Source organism: Oncorhynchus keta, chromosome 8, assembly GCF_023373465.1.
Source record: "Oncorhynchus keta strain PuntledgeMale-10-30-2019 chromosome 8, Oket_V2, whole genome shotgun sequence".
Lineage (NCBI taxonomy): Eukaryota > Metazoa > Chordata > Actinopteri > Salmoniformes > Salmonidae > Oncorhynchus > Oncorhynchus keta.
The window spans coordinates 20,511,231-20,528,283 of record NC_068428.1 but is presented as its reverse complement, the minus strand read 5'-3'; the positions used below and the strand labels follow the sequence as shown (position 1 = coordinate 20,528,283).

Below are 17,053 nucleotides of genomic sequence, written 5' to 3'. Positions count from 1 at the left end.
ACGTTCATCTGTACAAGCAATAGTACGCATGATAGGACCATGCAGCTGTCATACTGCTCAGGAAGGAGGCGCGTTTTGTCTCCTAGAGATGAACATACTTTGGTGTGAGAAGTGCAAATCAATCCCAGAACAACAGCAAAGGACCTTGTGAAGATGCTGGAGGAAACAGGTACAACAGTATCTATATCCACAGTAAAAACGAGTCCTATATCGACATAACCTGAAAGGCCACTCAGCAAGGAAGAAGCCACAGGTACAAAAGTATCTATATCCACAGTAAAAACATGAGGCAGGAAAATCATGTGGATATTGTGAGTGGACCAAGTAATTGGGCGTCACTCTAAAGCGGGAAGGTGGAATAAACGAGTCAGGAGTAGTGTTTCTTGATTGAACACCGTTCTCTATTGAGGGCATTTGGTCAACACAAACACTCCAACATAATCATTGAAAATGTTCCAAGGAAAATCATACATCTTCTTCTCTAGATGAAACAGGAATACAATAGGATTATCTTTTAAACTACAACAAAAGTCACGGGATTGTCACCGCCTTATTGGTTCTTCCTGGATAGCTCCTGTCTCTCAGTGGCCATCTTCCAGAGATAGTTTTCCCCTTCCCTCTCTGCTGGTTCCATTCGCTCTCTTATAGGGGAAGGAGACTATGTCATTAGTACCATCAGCTGTGCTTAATTGCCTCTGGTTACCTTGTCTCCCATGCCTTTTTGGGCTACTATCCGTGAGCCCAGCCTGCCCTCTGGTGGTCCTTCCACAATATATTGAAGCAACATCTCAAGACATCAGTCAGGAAGTTAAAGCTTGGTCGCAAATGGGTCTTCCAAATGGACAATGACCCCAAGCATTCTTCCAAAGTTGTGGCAAATGGTTTTAAGGACTACAAAGTCAACGTATTGGAGTGGCCATCACAAAGCCCTGACCTCAATCCCGTAGAAAATTTGTGGGCAGAACTGAAAAAATGTGGGCAAGCAAGGCCTACAAACCTGACTCAATTACACCAGCTCTGTCAGGAGGAATGGGCCAAAATTCTGACACACTGGGAATGTGATGAAAGAAATAAAAGCTGAAATGAATCATTCTCTCTACTATTATTCTGACATTTCACATTCTTAAAATAAAGTGGTGATCCGAACTGACCTAAGACAGGGAATCTTTACTAGGATTAAATGTCAGGAATTGTGAAAAACTGAGTTTAAATGTATTTGGCTAAGGTGTATGTAAACTTCCAACTTCAACTGTATCTTATACCATCTATTCCATCTTGCCTATGCCGCTCGGCCATCGCTCATCCATACAGTATGTATATGTACATATTCTTATTCCATCCCTTTAGATTTGTGTGTATTAGGTAGTTGTTGTGGAATTCCTAGATTACTTGTTACATATTACTGCACTGTCGGAAGTAGAACCACAAGCATTTCACTGCACTCACATTAACATCTGCTGACCATGTGTATGTGACCAATACAATGAGTCAATAAAACTGTACAATAACCCTTCATCAGTTACCTTTATTTAAGCCAACCCATAAGACAGTAGCCTGGATGAATTATTCCAATAAAATGGCCATGCCAACATTCACAACGGATGTTTTTGGAACAGCGTTGGTTTTCTGACAACCTATGCCGTGCCCAGGCTTCTACCAAGCCTGTGAAGGAGAGTCTGCTCAAAAAGGCGGACTTTTTGAGACCAGCCGTGTATTTGAATGGGTTTGCTGTGGGTAAACACAGTGTATCTTCCACAGACAACAAGCTGATTCATGTTCTCTCACACAGATGCAGAACACAATAATTGGGGTGGTTGTGCCTCAGTCCCATTGTTGAGTTTGCATGAATCCCAAGAGTCGAGGAAACAAAATGGAGGATATTACAAAGGATACAGGGAGTGAAATGAGTGTGATAAATAAAGAAAGCACAATAATAACATGGATGGCCATACTGACTATAGATCGTATTCAATGTATATTTGTTATGGGGCAAAGTAGCGTTGTGGTCCCTAGTAAAAACAAGTAAAACAATTAGGTACTCAACTGTAATTTGCTCTCGATTATTCTTGATAGTTTCTGTCAAAAAGCTTGAGGGAGATTTATAAAACTAATATATTTAAAAAATGGACTTTGACCCATTGGACCATGAAGTACTGAAGATGCACATACCAGCCAATATAAGGCTGTGAAATATCTCCTTCAGGTGGTGTAGAAAGACAAATGGATGTGATAGTTGTTACAAGATGGGCCACCAGGAGGAAGCAGAGTGATGTTAAAGAATAAAGTGGCTCAGATGCAAAAAGTAAGCACTATCTTACCTTTCTGTTTTTTATTTCACAAATGAAAGCTTATTCTATAGAGTTTAAACACAATGTGCTTTCATTGTGCTGGGCAGAGTTCATGCTCCACTTTAGTCTAACAGATTATGATATGGGAAAAGGATTGTTGGTGATCTTTGCTTTTCCGAAGAAACTTTTATAGACTGATACTATTCACAGTCAAGCCATAAACCATGTCATAAAGACGTATACAGTAGTATATTCATAAAGGTTTGTTAGTGAACTTTCCCCTTGAGTACTTGGTAAGAAAAACAAGAGATAGGTCTATACGTATACACTTGAGTGAGTCATACTGTAGCTGAACTTATATACTATGGGAGAGCTAGTTCTCATTAGCAACCAGTGTTCTTTCAGTGTTTCACCACAGAAGTTGTCAGACAAGCTTCAGTCATAAATGTCTGTCTCACAGCCCTGTCTCTTAGTTTACAGTCTGTCTTTCTTCCCTTTCACAACATTTCTCCTCTAGATACAAATATGTGACATTGTCTGTCATTAGGTCACATGACCCAGGTGGAGTGGTGTCATTGGCTCACAGAACTTTCACCTGAGAAGGGTAAATGTCCAATGCGTTGACCCAGATGTGACACATCCCTCTAATTATATAATATTGCATCCAAAAGAAGGAAATATTACACAATCTGTCCTCTATGTAGGCAGTAATTGAAAACAATTGTGCCAATTAGCATCCTGACAATTGACAATGATTCAGACCATTTGTCCATCCATGGCACAACTTCTTTCAATTCCCATTAGAAAGGAAGGAGTTTGGAGTTCTCCCTATGTATAGTGTCTGGTACAGTATCTTGGGTTTCTTGAAAGGCCCTTAAAACAAAATATATTACAATCATATGTATGAGGGGCACCCTTCTCAAAGTCTCACTGGTAAAGCTGGTCCATCACCTGCAGGACATCTTCTAGTATGGATGGCCCCAGGTCAAGGTTCAGGGCAAAAGATGAGTCTTCCTCGACCACTGGAGAGGCCTCCACTAGGGGACAAGGAACCTGCTGGGGGGCCGCATTCAATTCAAATCCATCCGGACCCATAGTTAACCTTCCCTCCTCTTCCTGCTCCTGCTTTACCTCCTCTCGTTGGTACAACCCGTCATGCTCCACCACCTCCACATCATCCAGTAAAGGCAGGGAGTGGCACTTATTGTGCCTGAAAGCCTGGGGAAGGGTTCTGGCTTCAGCGGACTGTGCATCCATCTCTTCTGGGCTGAGGAGTCGTGGGGGCTTGGGTGGTGCTGGGGAGGTCCCTTTGCAGTAGAGGTCCTGGTGGCTTTGAGAGCTGTGGAGGATAAGACTACCAGTCCGGTGAAAGGCTGCGAGGTCGCCGAAGGTATCACCGTGGGCATCCAATCCGATGTGGGAGAGGTGACGGAAGTCGCCCAGTGGTAGGCTGATCATGTTGACTGACAGAAGCTCACGGCGCTTCTGCTTGCGGGGCCAGCGCATCGTGGCCGATTTTAAGTACAGGGAATTCTTCAGAGGCATTGACTTGATTGTGTGTAACGTCAGTTAGTGAGTTCAAGGTCACTCAGTTGAAGGGTCTAGTTGGCCTTTAGGCAACTCTGAAATTGTGAGGACAAACAAAATAGATAGAGAAAACTCATTTGTAATTATCTGATAATCATTCCATAGTTTATTTTTCATTTTGGCATTTCATAGATACACCCCAAATTCCAACCTTTGCTAAAATTTGCCATGACCTTGAATTCCGGGTTGAGATGGGTCCATTTATGGACTGGTTCCTGCAGCAGTGACTGTATAATATAGGAACCAGTTTTTATTGTGCATGTCAAGGCAAACACACTGTAATACTCTTCTAACTTCACACACATAGCTTGCTGCACAAAGGTTCATCTAGTAAGAGTTGAGGCTTAAAGAATGTTGAATTAATTGTCTCATAGAGGGAAAAGTCTAAACAACCTCGTACAGAGGAGGCTGGTGGGGGGAGCTATAAGAGGATGGGGCTCAATGTTAATGGCTGCAATGGAAACAATGGAAGGGTACCAAACACTCAAAACACATGGAAATAACGTGTTTGACTCCGTTCCATTGATTCCATTCCAGCCATTACATTGATCCTAAAGCTCCTCCCACCAGCCTCCTCTGACCTCTTGTACTGGAACGTGAACACTGGGGCACCTTAGTTTGTTAATAAGTAATCTTGAAGGCTTGCTTTTATTACTTTAAAGCATAAAATTCTATTTTTTTTTTATGATTACATTAGATTTGATTTCACTCAATGTCATCATTCACACCACAGGAGGTTGGTGGCACCTTAATTGGGAAGGACAGGCTCTTGGTAATGGCTGAAGTTTCCATGTGTTTGATGCCATTCCATTTGCTCCGTTCCAGCTATTATTATGAGCCGTACTCCCCTCAGCAGCCTCCACTGGTTCACACCATATGTGTCTAAAGCTGCTTGAACTTTTGAGATGTGTTGCAATCATGGCTTGTTATAACTGGTAGTTCCACATTTCACTCAGATTAAAGATTGGAAAGATCATCTTTTTCCCCCCGAGGTTAGTGTTTCTTATTCATATACCTGTAATGGAACAACAGTTGGGAATTCTAAGGAAAACGTTTACTGGAAGACAAACTGGTTAGGGACTTTCTTAATTTGTCTAAAATGTGAAGGTTATGTTGTCTTGCTTGTATTGTTAGTCAACCCCCCCCAAATATGCTGCTTTTAAGGAATTTTCCCTATCTTTCAGACAATGCAGAAATCCAAGTTGTACAGTTCTGTACAGTTAGTACAAGATTCAACAAAATTCATGATAGTTCCAATTATGGATCCTCAACAAATTAGCTCCAATGGAGACCCAATTATTTATCTAAGATTTGTATGTGGCTTTTAAAGGTTTCTCAGAGATCGGGATATTTGATAGTGGTTAGTTACTTACTGCAGCTATGTGGACATTGTGTCAGATACTTCCTCAGGTAAGCTGAGGTGGCTGGTATGATTCAAATACAGTAGGACTGACAACTTGTTATGCTGTTTCCAGATTAAAATAAACACTTTCTTTGGAAAGTTAGTTGTTCCACTGACAAAGTCAACACGGTAACCACTAACTGAAGCCATGTATAGGCCACACTGTTTGATCAAGTTGTAGTGAGGAAAAACCTTTACTGTACACGCTTCGGCTGTCCCCTTTTTGGCTCTAGGTAGAACCCTATTAGGTTCCATGTAGAACCCCCTGTGGAAAGGGTTCGACCTGGAACCAAAAAGAGTTCTACCTGAAAACAAAAAGGGTTCTGCCTGGAACCAAAAAGGGTTCTTCAAAGCGTTCTCCTATGGGAACAACAGAAGAACCCTTTTAGGTTCTAGATAGCACCTTTCTTTCTAAAGCATGGCGTTCATTCACTTATTGCTTAAAAGTCTTGAAAGTTTACCTGTGTCTTGTCTTTATATCCTGAGGCAACTTTATGCTCACTCAATATATTTCACTCTTCTCGGTTGGGTTAGAACACACAGCTCTCCAGACGTTCTGTGTTTGAATGAGCGCCCCGGACAGCCTTATCAGCTCACCTGTGTCTGTGGGGCGTTTGTATGAAGTGATAAACCTCCAGTCCCTCCCCCTTGATGAATCTCTGTCTGTGTGTCTGTGACTATCTTCTCTCGGGTAGTTCTCTAGTCCAAATAAGCTGTAGAAATGAGGATCACCTTTTATTGTAGAAGCGTGACGCTCATGTGAACTCTACACTGCTTGCGTTTCTTCAAGTTAGGTAGGGAAAGGGGGCAGTGATAGATGTTACTGTATCACTTGCCCTATGGGTTGGTGAATTCCTGGGGAAGAAGCCAAAGCATCTCTTCCTATAGGGTGTGGGTTTTCCAATGGAACTTACTTAGGTCTACTGTACATGTATAGGAAGGGGTGGGATTGGGGGGGACAAATAAAAATCCCTCACTACCTTCTGATCACCAGGCATTCACCACAAAATACAAAAAAAAAAAAAAAAAAGTAAACTCACTGTTTATGTAAACATTTTCCCTCTGAGATTTTCTCTAAAAATAAACATAACTGCTCCTATCTGTCAAATGTGGAATACAACAAAAACTGTGGAGAATCTATTATGAATCATGTTGCATCGTGGCTGCTATCGGCACCCAGTGTGTCATTAACCTAAGTATGGGATGCATGGAGCAAGTCAGAATACTCTAGTTTGATATAACACTACAGAAATAGAATGAGTAAGATGTTTGGTGAGGTTTGCTAGGGAGGACATCCTGCCTGTAGTGTATAAACATCAATCAACGGATCTTAAGTCTAGAATATGAAAATGAGATGCAATATCCTGTTGTTTTATGCATACCTTGCAATTATGTGTGTGCCACCCCAGCTCGATGATTCATAAATACAGTAAACAAATTCAGCTTGACTTGGTCTGTAATGATTGGATATTGTGAAAGGAATCTGGAAGGAGAGTTTACAGTCTAGCCAGACTCCTAGGTATTTATAGTTGTCCACATATTCTAAGTCAGAGCCGTCCAGAGTAATGATGTTGGACAGGCGGGCAGGTGCAGGCAGCGATCGGTTGAACATCATGCATTTAGTTTTAGTTGTATTTAATAGCAATTGGAGGCCACGGAAGGAAAGTTGTATGGCATTGAAGCTCGCCTGGAGGGTTGTTTAACACAGTGTCCAAAGAAGGGTGTCGTCCGCGTAGAGGTGGATCAGAGACTCACCAGCAGCAAGAGTGACATCATTGATGTATACAGAGAAGAGAGTCGGTCCAAGAATTGAACCCTGTGGCACCCCCATAGAGACTGCCAGAGGCCCGGACAACAGACCCTACGATTTGACACGCTGAACTCTATCAGAGAAGTAACTGGTGAACCAGGCGAGGCAATCATTTGAGAAACCAAGGCTGTCGAGTCTGCCGATGAGGATGTGGTGATTGACAGAGTCGAAAGCCTTGGCCAGGTCAATGAATACGGCTGCACAGTATTGTTTCTAATCGATGGCGGTTAAGATATCGTTTAGGACCTTGAGCGTGGCTGAGGTGCACCCATGACCAGCTCTGAAACCATTTTGCATAGCGGAGAAGGTATGGTGGGATTCGAAATGGTGGGTAATCAGTTTGTTGACTTGGCTTTCAAATACCTTAGAAAGGCAGGGTAGGATAGTCTGTAGCAGTTTGGGTCAAGAGTGTCCCCCACTTTGAAGAGGGGGATGACCGCAGCTGCTTTCCAATCTTTGGGAATCTCAGACGACACGAAAGAGAGGTTGACATGCATGAAACCAAGGCTATTACGGTTACAGAAGTCATCAAAAGAGAGCGCATGGGGAATAGGAGTGGAGCTTGGCACTGCAGGGCCTGGATTCCCCTCTACATCACCAGAGGAACAGAGGAGGAGAAGGATAAGGGTACGGCTAAAAGCTATGAGAATTGGTCGTCTAGAACGTTTGGAACAGAGAGTAAAAGGAGGTTTCTGGGGCGATAAAATAGCTTCAAGGCATAATGTACAGACAAAGGTATGGTAGGATGTGAATACAGTGGAGGTAAACCTAGGTATTGAGTGATTGAGAGAGATATTGTCCCTAGAAACATCATTGAAACCAGGTGATGTCATCGCATGTGTGGGTGGTGGAACTGAAAGGTTGGATAAGGTATTGTGAGCAGGGCTAGAGGCTCTACAGTGAAATAAGCCAATAAACACTAACCAGAACAGCAATGGACAAGGCATATTGACATTAAGGAGAGGCTTGCTTCGTCGAGTGATCATAAGGGTCCAGTGAGTAGTGAGAGTGGTTGGGGTCACAGCGATTCAGACAGCTAGCCGGGCCATCGGTAACAAGCTAGCATAGGATGGAGGTCTGTTTTTTGCCACCTCCTGCATTTCCACCGGTAGGTTAGTGGGGTTCCGTGTGGTAGAGGGGATCAATACAATTGGAAAAATAGATATAGTTATAGTGATCCAAGAAAAATTGTCCGATAGATCTATTCAGATAGCAGCTGATAAGACAGCTAACGATTAGCGGGCCGCAGATGGGCGTTCAGGTAATGTCGCAAAGGAGGGGCCAGTTGGAGAACTCCCTCGGGCAGATAACGTCGGTAGTGCCATCATGAAGGCCCGATGGGGCTCCGCATTGGCAGTAAAAACGGGTCCGGATAGGTGGTTGTAGCCCAGAAGTGGCTGATGGAGCTCTTCAGCTGGCTAGCTCCGGAATAATTGATGTTTGCTCCGGGATCGACGTAAGCCAATAGTCAAATGGATAGCAGCTAGCTAGCTGCGAGATCCAGGTGTAAATGTCCAGACCTTGCGGTTGAAATCCAGGGATATGGAGAGAAATAGATCCGGTATGTTCTAGTCTGAGTCACGTTGTACAAAACTAGCGATAGATTTTCGAGCTAAAGGATAGCTGATGACCACAAACAGTTGTTAGCTGAATACTAACGTTAGCCAGTAAACTGGCTAGCTTCTGGCTAGCTTTATTTGTGGATTTCAGATTTGAGGTAAATGATACCTTTTCTTTCTTTTTTTTTTAAATTGGTGAGGTGGGTTGCAGGAGAGTGTTTTGGAGTTGAGTTTTTGGAAAAGAAAATGTATAAAAGATATGCGAAGAAAGGTGTATATATATATATATATATATATATATATATGGGACACGACAAGACAAGGACAAAGGACGTCTGACTGCTATGCCATCTTGGGATATGAATTTATGTTTAAAACAACGTCAGATTTTTAACATTATATACACTATCAGAAATCAACAAACAATAGACTGGGCAGCACCTCCTACTGGAAAATGTATCTACAACTATCTTTTGGTCTCTCATTCAGATTTTTAACCAAGCCCAGCCCTGCCTAGCTATGATACAGTGCCTTGCGAAAGTATTCGGCCCTCTTGAACTTTGTGACCTTTTGCCACATTTCAGGCTTCAAACATAAAGATATAGAACTGTATTTTTTTGTGAAGAATCAACAACAAGTGGGACACAATCGTGAAGTGGAACAACATTTATTGGATATTTCAAACTTTTTTAACAAATCAAAAACTGAAAAATTGTCCGTGCAAAATTATTCAGCCCCTTTACTTTCAGTGCAGCAAACTCTCTCCAGAAGTTCAGTGAGGATCTCTGAATGATCCAATGTTGACCTAAATGACTAATGATGATAAATACAATCCACCTGTGTGTAATCAAGTCTCCGTATAAATGCACCTGCACTGTGATAGTCTCAGAGGTCCGTTAAAAGCGCAGAGAGCATCATGAAGAACAAGGAACACACCAGGCAGGTCCGAGATACTGTTGTGAAGAAGTTTAAAGCCGGATTTGGATACAAAAATATTTCCCAAGCTTTAAACATCCCAAGGAGCACTGTGCAAGCAATAATATTGAAATGGAAGGAGTATCACACCACTGCAAATCTACCAAGACCTGGCCGTCCCTCTAAACTTTCAGCTCATACAAGGAGAAGACTGATCAGAGATGCAGCCAAGAGGCCCATGATCACTCTGGATGAACTGCAGAGATCTACAGCTGAGGTGGGAGACTCTGTCCATAGGACAACAATCAGTCGTATATTGCACAAATCTGGGCTTTATGGAAGAGTGGCAAGAAGAAAGCCATTTCTTAAAGATATCCATAAAAAGTTTTGTTTAAAGTTTGCCACAAGCCACCTGGGAGACACACCAAACATGTGGAAGAAGGTGCTCTGGTCAGATGAAACCAAAATTGAACTTTTCGGCAACAATGCAAAACGTTATGTTTGGCATATCACCCTGAACACACCATCCCCACTGTCAAACATGGTGGTGGCAGCATCATGGTTTGGGCCTGCTTTTCTTCAGCAGGGACAGGGAAGATGGTTAAAAATGATGGGAAGATGGATGGAGCCAAATACAGGACCATTCTGGAAGAAAACCTGATGGAGTCTGCAAAAGACCTGAGACTGGGACGGAGATTTGTCTTCCAACAAGACAATGATCCAAAACATAAAGCAAAATCTACAATGGAATGGTTCAAAAATAAACATATCCAGGTGTTAGAATGGCCAAGTCAAAGTCCAGACCTGAATCCAATCAAGAATCTGTGGAAAGAACTGAAAACTGCTGTTCACAAATGCTCTCCATCCAACCTCACTGAGCTCGAGCTGTTTTGCAAGGAGGAATGGGAAAAAATTTCAGTCTCTCGATGTGCAAAACTGATAGAGACATACCCCAAGCGACTTACAGCTGTAATCGCAGCAAAAGGTGGCGCTACAAAGTATTAACTTAAGGGGGCTGAATAATTTTGCACGCCCAATTTTTCAGTTTTTGGTTTGTTAAAAAAGTTTGAAATATCCAAGAAATGTCGTTCCACTTCATGATTCTGTCCCACTTGTTGTTGATTCTTCACAAAAAAATACAGTTTATATCTTTATGTTTGAAGCCTGAAATGTGGCAAAAGGTCGCAAAGTTCAAGGGGGCCGAATACTTTCGCAAGGCACTGTATTTGTCGTTGACTATTACCAATTTGCTATTGTGAGAATGATTGTTGAGCAATCTTTAGGTAAAACAAAATATATTCACTGTTGCTATCAAAGTCATTCATAACAGTAGGTTTAACAGAGCATATGAAATGTGAACATACTTTATCCCTCAAGTATCATGAATGATGCCATTTAGGGCTATATAGCATTTGCAATGTAATCAACAGCTATTTTTTCAATTCAACTAAAAATAAACAATACAGGAGGCCTAGGGTTTCAAGCTCTGACTTAGTCTGGCTTTAATTCCAGTTTGTCTACAAATTAATCATTTATATGTTGGATTCACGTCTCCATATTAACCAAGAACCAAAGTTAAAGTATAGGACTAAATCAAATAAAACCTATGCTTTAACTTTGTTTTTTGTTTGAGATGGAGAAGTGAATCCACAGGGAGCGTTCCACAGGTATGCTGGCCAATGCAATACTCCAATTCTTCCCAAGTTGTCTGGATGTCCTTTGGGATGTGAACCATTGTTGATATACACGGGAAACTGTTGAGTGTGAAAAATCCAGCAGAATTGCAGTTCTTGACACAAACCAGTGCGCTTGGCACCTACTACCATATCCTGTTCAAAGGCACTTAGATATTTTGTCTTGCCCATTCACCCTCTGAAGGTCACACCCACAATCCTTGTCTTAATTGTTTCAAGGCTTGTTTCAAATCCTTCTTTAACCTGTCTCCTCCACTTCATCTACACTGATTGAAGTGGATTTAACAAGTGACATCAATAAGGAATCATAGCTTTCACCTGGTCAGTCTATTTCATGGAAAGCGTTCATCATGTTTTGTACACTCAGTGTAACTTTCTCCTTATGTAATCGTATAAAGCATGCATGTTCAAGATAGCATGCATAGGTCATCGCAGGTCTGTGGAGGTCTCAACAATTGCTGTAATAATTTGCGCAGTCTCGAACGGCATTGATCACTTTCACCATGTACTTTTAATGTAATCTCAACTGCAATTCAGGCCATGTGCTAGATCAAGCACAGTGATAACATATGAATCTGTTGTATAAATAAACAAAATATCTAACATTGTATCCTCATTTGAACTTTGCTGTGCTTTTAAAAATGGTTGAAAACACAGTGACAGACATTTGGGTGACAACTAAATTAAAAATCTGACATTGTTTTTCCATTGGAATTTGGTTGTGCTTTTAGATGGTTGAAAGCATAGTGATAATCCATTGGATATTCAACTAACTTTTGGCTGTCTTTGAGTGGATTTTATTTTATTTTTTTATCTTTATTTTACTAGGCAAGTCAGTTAAGAACAAATTCTTATTTTCAATGACGGCCTAGTGGGTTAACTGCCTGTTCAGGGGCAGAACGACAGATTTGTACCTTGTCAGCTCGGGGATTTGAACTTGCAACCTTTACTAGTCCAACGCTCTAACCACTAGGCTACCCTGCCGCCCCATGAATACAGGTTGTGATCTCATTGATCAATTTCTCAACCAAATATTACCCAATTATCCACGTTGAAATGACGTGGACTAATGTGGACGTGGACTAATTTATGCTGACACCCAGTCTCTATGGCACAGGTCCAACTGAAACTCGCCTGGCCATGTGGAGCCATGGCGCCTGTCGTCTGTAAGAAGCGACCTCAGCTTGCACAATCCCTTCAGTATTGAAATGGAAAACGCCACTCAGAGACACAATGTTCAGTTTGCCATGATAGTCCTGAGGGTGAATTATCTAATAAATCTCTCACTAGAATAGTAAGTACGCTATAAACACTAACTCAGATTATTTTACAATACATCATGGTATGGTGCATCAATTGTCGCATCTATCTTTTTCTCCTTTTCTTTGCCAACTTGTGGATTTGAGCATTATTATAGACTGTTATGCTTGTTTCTGAATCGTGCATTGGAAGGCACACAACATTTTGGTTTGCACAGCAAATTATGAGTCTGGTCCTAGGGTTTTCCAGTCCATGACCAAGTGGAAAAATGTACCCTTCAAATACTCAGAAATAATTGCATTAGTAAATTACTAGCTGAACACCTTGATTTCTAAGAGAAAGTCAGCCTGTTATGTACACATGGTGCGGGGACCTGCATTCCAGACCCGGTTTGCTTCTCACAATCATTAGATAAGGATTTCTTGCATCATCATGTTGATCGAATATGCAAACAAACCCATTTTCCTCACACCTGAAGAACATGCAGTCTCTCCAAAGAATATCAATCAATTGGCTCATATTCACAAAGTGTGTCAGAGTAGGAGTGCTGATTTAAGATCATGTCAACACTGTCCATATAATCATATTAATTAGGATCTAAAAAAAGTAAATTGATCCTGGTTTATCACTCTGAGACGCTTTGTGAATATGGGCCCTGATGTCTTCGCCCTGTGGGTAGTGTCATGAATTTTTTACTTTACAGTTTGACTTTGCAACCATTTCGTAAATTCCTTGCAGAGACAGTCTCCCTGACCATGCAATATGGGAGAGAGGGGGTCACAGTAGAACAAAGGAACTCTCCCGACAAATTCTACTACATCCCAGAATTTGAGAATTTAACAATATTCCTATTCGGGAGAATGTGGAAACGGTCAGTAGAGAAGCCAGCTACGACCCAGTCCATTTTGTTTCATGGTTGTGACCTCATTAAAGACAATACAGCCACATTACCCTAACTCTGTTTACAGGTTCCTCAGTTACAAGGTTCACCATCCAACAGGACAACGACCCTAAGCACACAACCAAGACAATGCAGGAGTGGCTTCGGGACAAGTAAATGAATGTCCTTGAGTGGCCCAACCAGAGCCTGGACTTGAACCTGATTGAACATCTCTGGAGAGACCTGAAAATTGCTGTGCATCGACACTCCCATCCAACCTGACAAAGGTTGAGATAATCTGCAGAGAAGAATGGGAGAAACCCCAAATACAGGTGTGCCAAGCTTGTATCGTCACACCCAAGCAGACTCGAGGCTGTAATTGCTGTCAAAGAGTGCTTCAACAAAAGTACTGAGTGGAGGGTCTGAATACTTATGTAAATTTAATATTTCCATTTTGTTTTTAATACATTTGCATAAGTCCAAAAAAAAGTTTTTGTTTTGTCATTATGGGGTATTGTGTGTAGATAAGCAAAAAAAAAAGATATAATCAATTTTAGAATAAGGCTGTGAAATATGAAAAAAGTCTGAATACTTTCCAAATGCACTGTACATGTCAGTACACGTATGTCACATGGGAGAGGCATTTAATATATATATATTTTTTTACCTTTATTTAACCAGGCAAGTCAGTTAAGAACAAATTCTTATTTTCAATAACGGCCTAGGAACAGTGGGTTAACTGCCTGTTCAGGGGCAGAACGACAGATTTGTACCTTATCGGCTCGGGGGTTTGAACTTGCAACCTTCCGGTTACTAGTCCAACGCTCTAACCACTAGGCTACCCTGCCGCATTGTTCCGTGAGGTGTTGCTTTAATTGTTTTTGAAACCAGGTCTGCTGTTCTCTTGCGCTATATAAGATGGAAGGGAGTTCCAGGCACTCATGGCTCTGTATAATACTGTACGTTTCCTTGAATTTGTTCTGGACCTGGGGACTGTAAAAACACCCCCTGGTGGCATGTGTGGTGGGGTAAATGTGTGTCTGTGCTGTTGATCTGAGTCTGTTGCACAGATCTCACTAACATGCTCAGGTTATGATCCCCTCTGAGAAATAGCCTACCAGGCTATTTCAGATTCCATAAGCATTTCCCCTCTGCAGCAGAAGGAAGATGACAAATGGTAAATTAATCTGAAGCTTGCGAAAAATGCACAGAGCAATATGGGAGGCAGACACTCACTTTGCACACCTTAGACCTGTTGTAGCCAAATAAGGGATGTTACTCATCGGCTAAGATCTCTAGTTTACGTCTGTCAGTGACTGGTATTGTGAGCTGTGAAGAGAGAGCAAGAAAACAGCCAATAATAAAACTTACTTTGCCAGTGAACCTTAATTCCATCTCTGATGACTTTAACCGACAGAAACAGTATGAACATCCCCCTTCAACTCTGTGGCAGGTTCACATGAAACTTGTAAAAACAAAATCTGCATATAGAGCCTCGGGCCACTGATACAAACCACTTTACACAATTACCACTGGTATGCAAGAGGAATACAATAGATTGGAACATTGCAGTCATAAATAAACAGCATATGATGAGAAAACAATAACACAACTGGGGTAACTTTATTTTGTGATTTACTGATGTCTTAAAATACATGATACCAAATGTGCAACAGAGGTGACAGAGGACTATGTGCAATAGTGAATGTAGCTACATCATTGTTCAATTTGTTTGAATGTCTCAAAAGTATATTCACACCCCTTGTTATACAGGCTGAATTCAAATTATATATTTTTTTATATATTTTTTCTCACCTATCTACACACACGAGCACATAGTGACAAAGTAAAAACATTTTTGCAAATTTATTGAAATACAGAAATCTCATCTACATACTGTAAGTATTCACACCCCTGCGTCAATACATAGAGTCACCATTGGCAGCGATTACAGCTGTATGTCTTTCTTGGTAAGACTAAGAGCTTTGCCCACCTGGATTGTGCAACATTTCCACATTCTTTTTAATTCTTCAAGCTCTTTCAAGTTGGTTGTTCATCATTGCTAGACAGCCGTTTTCATGTCTTGCCATAGATTTTCAAGCAGATTCAAGTCTCAACTAACTAGGCCACTCAGGAAGATTCACTGTCTTCTTGGTAAGCACCTTGTGTATATTTAGCCTTGTGTTTTAAGTTATTGTCCTGCTGAAAGGTGCATTTGTTTCCCAGTGTCCGTTGGAAAGCAGGCCAACCTTTCAAGGATTTTGTCTGTGCTTAGCTCTATTCGGTTTCTTTTCAGCCTAAAACTCCCTAGTCCTTGTCAATGACAAGCATACCCATAACATGATACAGCCAACACTATGCTTGAAAATATGAAGAGTGGTTCTCAGTGACATGTGTTGAATTTGCCCCAAACATAAGACTTTGTACTCAGGACAAAGTTAATTTCTTTGCCACATTTTTTGCAGTGTTACTTTAGTGCCTTATGACTAACAGCATGCACATTTGAAAAAAAATCTGTAAAGCCTACCTTCTCATTCTGTCAAATAGGTTATAATTGTGGAGTAACTAAAATGTTGTCGATCCATCCTCAGTTCTCTTATCAGTCATTAAAATCTGTTTGAAAGTCACCATTGTCCTCATGGTGAAATCCCCAAGTGGTTTCCTTCTTCTCCGGCAACGGAATTAGGAAGGACGCATTTATGTTTGTAGTGACTGGGGGTAATTATGTCTCTTTTTTTTTTTTTTAAATGTATCTACCAATAGGTGCCCTTATTTGTGAAGCATTGGAAAACCTCCCTAGTCTATATGGTTGAATCGGTTTGAAATTCACAGCTCGACTGAGGGACCTTACAGAAAATTGTGTGGGGTACAGAGATGAGGTAGTCAAACAGGGTGAGGCCATGCAAATTATGCAAGTTAAGCAAACCTTGACTCCTAAATGCATTTAGGCTTGCCATAACTTGAATAGTTGACTCAAGACATTTCAGCTTTTAATGTTAAGCTATTTTATAAAAATGCCTAAAAACATAATTCCACTTTGACATTATATGGTATTGTGTGTAGGCCAGTGACAAAATCCATTTAAAATCCATCAGTCTAACAAAATCTGGAAAAAGTCCAGCAGGGTGAATACTTTCTGAAGGCACACTATGACATCAGTACTGTAGCCACGTCATATTCTATTATCAACAATAAAATGACACCGACATACATTAGAGATAAAAAAAAATACATCCTCACCAAAGTTAGCACTGACCATGGACACCCCTCCAATCAAACACAGTCATGCAGTAGTACAATTCTGACCGACTATGGTGAAAATACTCCTGCCTTGTTGCAGCAGTGACACCCAGTGGTTTGTGTAATGACTGTCACATGGTGTGCTTGTGTACAGTAGATGCCACAACAGTGTTTGCCCAACACCTGTCATGGTCGCTGCAGAGAAGCCCAGCTTCTCCAGAGTCACCCAGGGAGGCTCATCCACATGGTACTCCCAACTGTAAATGCAATTATCTAGTTATTATTTGCCTTATTATGCATCATAATAGAAAGTATGTGCCTTGCAAATCCATGGCAGACAAAAGGCTTTATAAACAAACACTATGGTGTTTGGGTATTTGTTGTAAATTCATAAAAAAAACTCAAAGTAACACTAGGG

General features: G+C 41.2%; 1 protein-coding gene across 3 annotated transcripts; it reads right to left on the bottom strand.

Annotated features, from left to right (window-relative positions):
* Positions 1-1,505: 1,505 nt before the first annotated feature.
* LOC118386976 (cdc42 effector protein 3-like) lies at positions 1,506-5,948 on the bottom strand. 3 transcript variants are annotated; one of them, XM_035775038.2, is made up of 3 exons: positions 5,739-5,948; positions 4,027-4,102; positions 1,506-3,910 (listed from the first exon to the last, which is right to left on the bottom strand). In XM_035775038.2, the coding sequence occupies exon 3, from the start codon at positions 3,831-3,833 to the stop codon at positions 3,216-3,218; it is 618 nt and encodes a 205-aa protein (XP_035630931.1). In that variant the 5' UTR covers positions 3,834-3,910; positions 4,027-4,102; positions 5,739-5,948; the 3' UTR covers positions 1,506-3,215. The 3 variants fall into 3 exon arrangements, with proteins under 3 accessions (XP_035630931.1, XP_035630932.1, XP_035630929.1); XM_035775039.2 differs by having other exon boundaries at positions 4,049-4,102; XM_035775036.2 differs by lacking the exon at positions 4,027-4,102 and having other exon boundaries at positions 5,739-5,947.
* Positions 5,949-17,053: the final 11,105 nt, after the last annotated feature.

Excerpts from the sequence above, each read along its gene's own strand:
- LOC118386976 (XM_035775038.2), bottom strand. The coding sequence starts at position 3,833 with ATGCCTCTGAAGAATTCCCTGTACTTAAAATCGGCCACGATGCGCTGG.